General features: G+C 39.0%; 1 protein-coding gene across 1 annotated transcript in view; it reads right to left on the bottom strand.

The window, feature by feature from the left end:
• Nucleotides 1-10,000, bottom strand: part of LOC126987323 (uncharacterized) — an 88,493-nt gene that overhangs the window by 2,564 nt on the left and 75,929 nt on the right. The window contains exon 7 of the mRNA XM_050844235.1: nucleotides 2,075-2,145. Within this exon, the coding sequence (XP_050700192.1) occupies nucleotides 2,075-2,145 (71 nt within the window). The remainder of the gene's footprint in view (nucleotides 1-2,074; nucleotides 2,146-10,000) is intronic.

Below are 10,000 nucleotides of genomic sequence, written 5' to 3'. Positions count from 1 at the left end.
TACTAATTTCATCACTTGTATTTTTAAGGTTTTCACTAATTTCCTTTGTCAGATCCTTCACAAAATTCCTTCATCAGATCCTTCACAAAATTCCTTCATCAGATTCTTCACAAAATTCCTTCATCAGATTCTTCACAAAATTCCTTCATCAGATTCTTCTCAAAATTCCTTCATCAGATTCTTCTCAAAATTCCTTCATCAGATTCTTCACAAAATTCCTTCATCAGATCCTTCACAAAATTCCTTCATCAGATTCTTCACAAAATTCCTTCATCAGATTCTTCACAAAATTCCTTCATCAGATCCTTCACAAAATTCCTTCATCAGATTCTTCTCAAAATTCCTTCATCAGATTCTTCTCAAAATTCCTTCATCAGATTCTTCACAAAATTCCTTCATCAGATCCTTCACAAAATTCCTTCATCAGATCCTTCACAAAATTCCTTCATCAGATTCTTCTCAAAATTCCTTCATCAGATTCTTCACAAAATTCCTTCATCAGATCCTTCACAAAATTCCTTCATCAGATTCTTCACAAAATTCCTTCATCAGATCCTTCACAAAATTCCTTCATCAGATTCTTCACAAAATTCCTTCATCAGATCCTTCACAAAATTCCTTCATCAGATTCTTCTCAAAATTCCTTCATCAGATTCTTCTCAAAATTCCTTCATCAGATTCTTCACAAAATTCCTTCATCAGATCCTTCACAAAATTCCTTCATCAGATTCTTCTCAAAATTCCTTCATCAGATTCTTCACAAAATTCCTTCATCAGATTCTTCACAAAATTCCTTCATCAGATTCTTCACAAAACTCCTTCATCAGATTCTTCACAAAATTCCTTCATCAGATTCTTCACAAAATTCCTTCATCAGATTCTTCACAAATTTCCTTCATCAGAGAATAACCAATAAAAAAAGAGAAAACATTAATAAAAGTAAATAAAAAAACAGTATACTAAGTTCATCATATTGTATTTTTCAGGTTTTCACAAATTTCCTTCATCAGAGAATAACCAATAAAAATAAGTGAAAACAATGAAAAAAGTATATAAAACAGTATACAAACTTCATCATCTTGTATTTTTAAGGCTTTTTCTAATTTCCCTCGGACAGTTCTTTCCTTTAATTACGAGAAAATAAATAAGAAAATGTAAATACTAAACATCAATTAAAGTTAGAGAAAATTTGCACCAAAAAGTTTATTTTGGTAATTTTTAAGGCTTTTACTAATTTCCCTTGAACAGTTCTTTCCTTTAATTACGAGAAAAGAATAAATATGAGACTAATAAATAGTAGTAATAGTAATAGTAGTAGTAGTAGTAGTAGTAGTAGTAGTAGTAGGGAGATGATATTTTTTTCTCTACTCCTATCTATATCACTATTATTTATATTTCTATTTATTTATGCTTTTTATTTATCCTTACCTGTTTATTCTCTCTCTCCCTTCACACACACACACACACACACACACACACACACACACACACACGCACACACGCACAAACTGTGGCTCCTAGCATTCTCGTTGAGTCCGTCTTGGCAAATCGAGTTTTCTTCGTCTCTGAATTACAATAGAATTTGAAACGTATTTTCCTCGTATTTCCGAAAACTGAGGAGCCCCTCTCTCTCTCTCTCTCTCTCTCTCTCTCTCTCTCTCTCTCTCTCTCTCTCTCTCTCTCTCTCTCTCTCTCTCTCTCTCTCTCTCTCTCTCTCTCTCTTCTCTTCTCTTCTCTTCTCTTCTCTTCCTTTCTTCTTTTTCTTTTCATTTTACTTTCTTTTTTTCTTCCTCTGTTTCTGTTTTCTCTCTCTCTCTCTCTCTCTCTCTCTCTCTCTCTCTCTCTCTCTCTCTCTCTCTCTCTCTCTCTCTCTCTCTCTCTCTCTCTCTCTCTCTCTCTCTCTCTCTCTCTCTCTCTTTTCTCATTTTCTCTCCTCCTTTCTTCTTTTCTTCTTTTTCTTTTCATCTATCACTCTCTTTTCCTTTCTCGCCCTTTCTAATTCTATTCCTCTTTTCATGTCTTTTAGTTTCTCTTTCACTCTTCCTCACTCTCACTCACTCTCACTTTTCCTCACCTAAGCGTGTAGCCGTATGGACGCTAGCACACTCAAGCCCAACAGAGTGACGGCGGGACCTCCACGGGCACCTGTAACAAAAGAAGTAGTAGTAGTAGTAGTAGTAGTAGTAGTAGTAATGAATCTAATACCTATGTTCTCACGTTTACTTGTCTTCGGCAGGTGAGGTGAAACAGGTGACCCAGCGATGGCACACAGGTGAGGGTGAGTGTTAATGTGTGTGTGTGTGTGTGTTGTGTGTGTGTGTGTGTGTTTAGGGGTCTCAGTACAGCACTTTTATGTAATTTATGTTTGTAGTTTTATATAGTTTTTTTTTTTAAGTATTTGACCTCTGTAAAGTTTAGAAGCATGAGCCATTTGATTGTTTGCGTGTTTGGCGTGTTTGTGAGTGCATGGGTTTGTGTTCTCCTTCAGTATGTATATTGCTCTCTTGCGCTCGTATACTAAATGATTCTACTGTTAAATTATGATACTGTTTTATTCATTTGTTATATATAGTGAAAAAAAATGTCATGTGTTTAAGATGAAATTATAACCTTGATTAGTCGACAGAATATAAGAATCACCCAAAATATGTCCACAATAACTAGATATTTTAAAATCTAACAGAAAATATATCGGAGAGAAGAACATTACAAGGGGATTCATTATAATTTCTTGCTCATGAAAGTAGAATTAGTTAAAATGATGAGAAATATTGTTGAAATTTTCTCTCTAATGTTATTTTCTTGAAGTATAGAGGAACTTCCCATATCTGAAGCTTCCCATGTCTGAAACTTTCCATGTCTGAAACTTTCCATGTCTGAAACTTCCTATGTCTGAACCTTCCCATGTCTGAAACTTCCTATGTCTGAACCTTCCCATGTCTGAAACTACTATGTCTGAAACTTCCCATGTCTGAAACTTCTCATCTCTTAAATTTTCCAATGTCAAACTTCCTATGTCTGAAATTCAACATGTCTGAAACTCAATATGTCTTAAATTCTCACACACACACACACACACACACACACACGTTATTAATAGTGATAAGTCCAATTTCCTCTCTCTCTCTCTCTCTCTCTCTCTCTCTCTCTCTCTCTCTCTCTCTCTCTCTCTCTCTCTCTCTCTCTCTCTCTCTCTCTCTCTCACGCTTCGGTTAAAATGTACCTTTGTGTAATTCCTCTCGCTCGTTGGCAATCACAGTGGCGTGAATATTTTGGTGGAATGCTGTTTTGTGCTTCATCTTTCTCTCATTTCACTCTTTATTATGTTTTCTCAATGTCTATCTTCTTCCTGTATCGGTGTTTTGTTTTTTAGTTCTTATTTCTGTGTCTGATTCTGTTTGTCTGTGGCGTTTTGGTTTTTAGTTTTGTATCCCTTCCGTCCCTCATCCCATTTTCTTTTCCCGGTTCTCAATATATAACTCATTTTTCCATTATGTTTCTCTAATACCTGTTCTGTTATTTGCTGGCATATACTAACCTTTAACTGTTGTGTATTTCATCTTTACCTCGTTTCTTCTTGTTTAGTTCATTCGTCTCTTATTCCCCCTTTTCTTACGCTTTCTCAATATCTCTCTTCATTCTTTATCGGTGTTTTTTTTTAGTTCTTATTTCTGTGTCTGATTCTGTTTGTCTGAGGCGTTTTTATTTTTAGTTTTGTATCCCGTCCATCCCTGATCCCATTTTCTTTTCCCGGTTGTCAATATATAACTCATTTTTCCATTATGTTTCTCTAATACCTGTTCTGTTATTTGCTGGCATATACTAACCTTTAACTGTTGTGTATTTCATCTTTACCTCGTTTCTTCTTGTTTAGTTCATTCGTCTCTTATTCCCCCTTTTCTTACGCTTTCTCAATATCTTTCTTCATTCTTTATTCTTTATCGGTGTTTTTTTTTTATTTCTTGTTCTGTGTCTGATTCTGTTTGTCTGTGGCGTTTTGGTTTTTAGTTTTGTATCCCTTCCGTCCCTCATCCCATTTTCTTTTCCCGGTTGTCAATATATAACTCACTTTTCCATTGTTTCTCTAATACCTGTTCTGTTATTTGCTGGCATATACTAACTTTTAACTGTTGTGTATTTCATCTTTTCCTCACTTCTTTTTCTTTACTTCAACCGTCTTTCATTCAACTTTTTTTACGTTTTCTTAATATCTTTCTTCATTCTTTATCGACTTTTCTGTATTTCTTATTCTGTGTCTTATTTCTTCTGTCGAAAGTGTCTTAACTTGTATTATTGTATTACGTACATTCTGTGTTATATTTTCGTTTTCCAATTTCTCAATATCTAACTTATTTTTACATCCATATTTTCATTTTTTTTCTTTCTTTTAAATACTTTTGTATTTCATCCTTCCCTCATTTCCTTTTGTTTACTTCATTCGTCACTCCCTCCACTTTTTTTTACGTTTTCTCTATCTTTCTTTTTTCGGTAGTATTTTCGGGAGCAGGCCGAAGTGAAAAAAAAAAACATACAAATCAGTGAGACGATTGGTGCTGCTTGCCATGAAGTGTTCCAGTGTTCGACTCGGTGGATGAGGTAGACAACAGAACACTCATTGAAGTGGAGCAAAGTCGAGACTTAGTGTCCTTCCTTTTGGAGAAAAGCAGGTCACAACAGTTTTTGCTTCCACATTGGCCTCGAACATGCCCAATGTATTTTGGGAAATTACTAGAAGGAAGGACGAGGTCGTGGTTAATGAACAGTGGAGAAGAGGTACGGGAGTTCGTCCTAAGTTCATCGTTGCATTCCATCGGCAGTGTGTCAGGGGCATCGCCCACAGGAAATTCAAATGGGGTATTGAACAGCTTAAAGTCCGCAACCAGCGGCATGACTCCTGCGAAGCGGAAGGCAAATTCCTCCAGCAGAAAAGCGAGGACAATGACACACGTGTCCAGGTCCACGTCGCCAGAGGCACAAGCTGCATAGCGGAGTAAGTACGCAAACTTAACATGTGAGAGAAGGCGGTGGCTGAGTGGTTAGTGTGCCGGCTCTGCGTCCTCCCGGACGCGGGTTCGCGTCCCGGTCTCCGCCACAAGCTTGGTATTTTTCAGGCACCGCCGAGTGGCCCAAGATTACCACCTATCAACCCAGACCCTAGATTCTCTCTCTGAAAATAGGATCTAAGATGAGTTCGCGGGCAGCATGAGCCAGGCAAAATGGTGCCGCTATAAACACTTGCCTGCGCCATTACGAGCTAGGCCGACCACCAGGCTCCAGCAAGAAAGCCTACCCCAGCCATAGACTGAAACAGAAAAAATACGACTGAGCACATCATAACTTCGAAGTCATTAATGTGTGCGACCTTATTTGTCAGGAGAATATTTTTGCCTTGCAGCTCCACATTGCGGGCGTTCAGACGCACAGTGATGTCCATGAGTAGGGCCAGGCGAGGCAGCCACTGCGGGCCAGGGATCACGGGGACGGAGGAAAGAGGCGATCACTTTCTGCAGGTCGCACACCCATCACAACATGTTCCCACGACAAGACAGTTTCAGATTGTCCTCTTTTGCTTAATTTAAATAGGACAACCAGATCACAAAAGGACAGACCTGGCAACTCTCGCGGAGGGAAGCCAGGAACGCGAGCTTGCCAAACAGTAATTGTCAGCAAGTACTGTTTGGTGGTAGTTGTTGTTTTCTGTGTTGGGGGGCCGGATTGCAATGTTAATGCCTAGCAGGGCGGCGAGCCAGACGCTAGGCCCTCATTGGCCGGGTATGGCTCGCGGGCCGCAGGTTGCCCGCCCACGCTCAACGGGTATGTGGTCCCCGAGTGAACACGCTCGGATGAAGCTTCGAAACTAACCACGGTGTCTTCAGAAAAATACTCTCGTTGTAATTCCCACTCAATATTATCCTCTTTAATAAGCAAAATCTTCCCTAACCAAACCTGACCCGTTCAAGAGTGGGCGCCACATACCAGTCGGAAGATCTGGAATACGCTGCCAGGGCGGACTGAAGTAAATCAATGCTTGCCACTGTCTAAGCTGGCTTAAACCCATAATACGAGCTCTACCCTGCACTTACACTAGCACAGTCTCACCCTTAAATATGTTCTTATGTTTTTTTGCCAATGTTACAAGCGCTCCCTTCTACCGGGGGGGACCTAAGTAAACCAATTCTTGACAATGTCTTTAATCTGAACTTATCTAAATTAAACCCAAGATTATGAACTCTATCCTGCACTTATACTAACGCAATCTCACACTCTGTTTATGTTTTTGGCTCGAATTGTTAGACCCTTCCGCCTCTCACATCAACTATTTACAAAGGCCTAAAAGGAGATCAATCGGGTTCTAATGAGTGTTTCTTGAGGTTCACAGTACAGAGGAAGGGTTACACTACCACAAGGGTCATAAAGCAACCCCTGGAAATGCCCACAAGTCCTACGAAAGCCTTGTCAAATGTGTGTTTCTTGAGGTTCACGGTACAGAGGAAGGGTCACACTACCACCAGGGTCATAAAGCAACCCCTGGAAATGCCCACAAGTCCTAGGAAAGCCTTGTCAAATGTGTGTTTCTTTAGGTTCACAGTACAGAGGAAGGGTCACGCTACCACCAGGGTCATGAAACTACCCCTGGAAATGCCCACAACTCCCACGAAAGCCTTGTCAGCTATGTGTGCTTTCGCGTCTGCTTGCTTTCTGTTCTTAATCTTATCTTTTTATTATTTATTTATTTACATCATCTGTTTATTTATACTTCATTCAGAGCTTTATTTTTCATACTTATTATTTCCTTCAGTACAATTTTTCATCGTTTCCTGTTCTTTAAATTCCTTCACTCAATATCCTTCACTATTTCCCCATCCAATGTTTCTTTTTATAATTAACACACTCTCTCTCTCTCTCTCTCTCTCTCTCTCTCTCTCTCTCTCTCTCTCTCTCTCTCTCTCTCTCTCTCTCTCTCTCTCTCTCTCTCTCTCTCTCTCTCTCTCTCTCTCTCTCTCTCTCTCTCTCTCTCTCTCTCTCTCTCTCTCTCTCTCTCTCTCTCTCTCTCTCTCTCTCTCTCTCTCTCATTCCTCCATTTATCCCTTTTTCTCTCATTCCCCTTCATGTCATTTGCTTGCAGTTAATCAATTTATCTACATGAGAGAGAGCATAAACGCATAATCCACCCCCAATCAACCCCCTGCTCCCCCTACCCTCCCGTACCCTCCGGCCCCCAAATAGCTAAGCCCCCCCTAAATCAACATAAAGAAAACGTGCTTCGGGGTTTCGCTATGGCCGGCACGCGTTGATGTGACCCCGGGTGAAGTGCTTGTAGTGATTAATGGAATAATTATACTGAACAGAAGGATAATGGATGCTTGGATAAGAAGAAGAGACATACAGAAACGAAGAGAAGAAGAGATAGGAGAGGAAAAAGATTAGGAAGCGAAGAGAAATATAGAATAAGAATGAAAGAGAATGGGAAGAATGAGAGTAGAAAGAGATTGATAAGTTGTGGATTAAGGAAGAGGAGAAACAAAGGAAGGTAGAGGAAAGGAAGGAAGGAAGGAAGAGATGAGGAAACGAAGAGAAAGAATAAGAATGAAAGAAAATGGGAAGATAGAGAAAGGAAAGTGATTGCGAAGTTGGGGATTAAGGAAAGAGGAGAAACAAAGGAAGGAAGGAAGGAAGAAGAGATAAGAGAGGAGAAAAGATAAGGAAGGGAAGAGAAATATAGAAAGAATAAGAATGAAGGAGAATGGGAAGAATGAGAGTAGAAGGAGATTGATAAGTTGTGGATTAAGGAAGAGGAGAAACAAAGGAAGGAAGGAAGAAAGAAGAGATAGTAGAGGAAAAAGATTAGGAAGCGAAGAGAAATATAGAATAAGAATGAAAGAGAATGAGAAGAATGAGAGTAGAAAGAGATTGATAAGTTGTGGATTAAGGAAGAGGAGAAACAAAGGAAGGAAGGAAAGAAGAAATGAGAGAGGAGAAAAGATGAGAAAATGAATAAAAATCAAGAAAAATAAGAATGAAAGAAAAACGGGAAGATGGAGATAGAAAAGATATTACGAAGTTGATGATTTAAGAAAGAGTATAACAAAGGAAGGAAGAGGAAAGGAAGGAAGGAAGGAAAGAAGAGATAAGAGAGGAGAAAAGATGAGGAAAGGAAGAGAAAAATCACGAAATAATAAGAATGAAAGAAAAGGAGAAAATGAAAACTGGGAATAGAGTGGACACTATGATTACGAAAGGAAAGAGACATAGGCAGAAACGAAGCATAAAAGATAAAAGTTAGATGAGAAAGAAAAGGAGATAGAAGAAACGAAGGTAAAGAAGAACATGAAGAAAACGGACAATGAAAAATAGTTGATAAGTTGAGATTTGAGAAAGGAAAAGAAGGTTATGAAAACGGAAGAAAGAGGAAAAAGATGAAGAAAAGAAGAAAGAGATTAAGAAAGAATGAGAAATGAAAGAAAATGGAAAGATAATGGAAGTAAAATTGATAAGTTGTGGATTTAAAGAAGGAACAGTAACATAGAAAACGAGATGATTAAATATGATTGTAAGGAATGGAAGAAAATGGGAAATAGGTTAAGTTTTAAGGAGGAACTGAAACAAAAAGATAATGATAGTTTGATTGGTAAGAAAAATGAGATAGAGGAAAGAAAGGAAAAGAAGAAAGTAATGGATGCTTAGCTAAGGGAGAGAAGAAGAAGAAGAAAAAGAAGAAGAAGAAGACGAAGAAGAAAAAGAAGAAAATAGGGAAGAAGGTAGTAGAAGAAGGAGAAGAAAAAGAAGAAGAAAATAGGGGAGAAGGCAGTAGAAGAAGGAGAAGAAAAAGAAGAAGAAGAAAAGAAGAAGAAGAAGACGAAGAAGAAAAGTAAGAAGAAGAAGGAAGAAGAAGAGGAAAAAAAAGAAGACGAAGAGAAGGAAGAAGAAGAGGAGGAAGAAGAAGAAAAGGAAGAAGTAAATGAAGAAAAAAAGAAGAGGAAAAAGAAGAAGAAGAGAAAGAGGAAAAAAGAATAAAAGGAGACGAAGAAGAAAAGGAACAAGAAGAAGAGGAAGAAGAAGAAAAGGAAGAAGTAAATGAAGAAAAAAAGAAGAGGAAAAAGAAGAAGAAAATAAAATAAAAGAAGAGGAGAAAGAAGAAGAACCAGAAGAAGAAAAGAAGAAGAGAAGAAAGAAAAAAGAAGAAAAACGTGAAAAATAATGACAACAACAACAACAACAAACAAAATGAAGAAAAAGAAGAAAAAAAAGAAAAGAGGAAAGAGCGAAGGAGAGAGAAAAAAAAACGGATAGAAAGAAAAGGAGGAGGAAGATGAAGAGGAAGAGGAGCAAAGAGGAGGACGAGGAGGAGGAGGAGAGAAAGAGGAGAAAAATAACAGACTTCAAACTTCACTCTAACTTCTGTCTGGCGGAAGGGAAGAAGAAGTGAAGAAGTGAAGGGAACAATTCGTAAAGAAGGGAACAAGGCTGAATATTACAACGAAGGGAGTGGGAAGGGAAGGGAAGGGAAGGGAAGGGAAGGATGAGGAAGTGAGGGATTGCAAGAAAAGGGAAAGAAGGAAAGGGAAGGGGAGGAAATGGGTGAAGGGAAGGGAAGGGAAAGGAAAGGAAGGGAAGGAAATGGTGAGAAAGATGGGATTGGAAGATAAGGGTAAGAAGGGAAAGGAAGGGAATGAAAGGATGAGGTAAAAGGGAAGGGAAGGGAAGGGAGGGAAGGGAAGGAAAGTGTGAAGAAGGAGGAATTGAAAGGAAAAGGGAAAAGAAGGGAAGAGAAGGGAAAGAAGGGCGGTTTTCAGGGAAGGGAAGGGAAGGGAAGGGATGGAAGGGAAGGGAAAAGGAAGGGAAGGGAAGGGAAGGGATAAAGGGGAAGGAAGTGAAGGGAAAGGAAGGGAAGGTTAGGGATAAAGGGGAGGGTAGTGAAGGAAGGAAGGTTAGGGATAAAGGGGAAGGAAGTGAAGGGAAAGGAAGGGAAGGGAAGGGAAGGTTAGGGATAAAGGGGAGG

This window comes from Eriocheir sinensis, chromosome 64 (genome assembly GCF_024679095.1).
Source record: "Eriocheir sinensis breed Jianghai 21 chromosome 64, ASM2467909v1, whole genome shotgun sequence".
NCBI classification, from domain to species: domain Eukaryota; kingdom Metazoa; phylum Arthropoda; class Malacostraca; order Decapoda; family Varunidae; genus Eriocheir; species Eriocheir sinensis.
The sequence above is the reverse complement of the archived record's forward strand: the minus strand, read 5'-3'. Positions and strand labels throughout refer to the sequence as shown.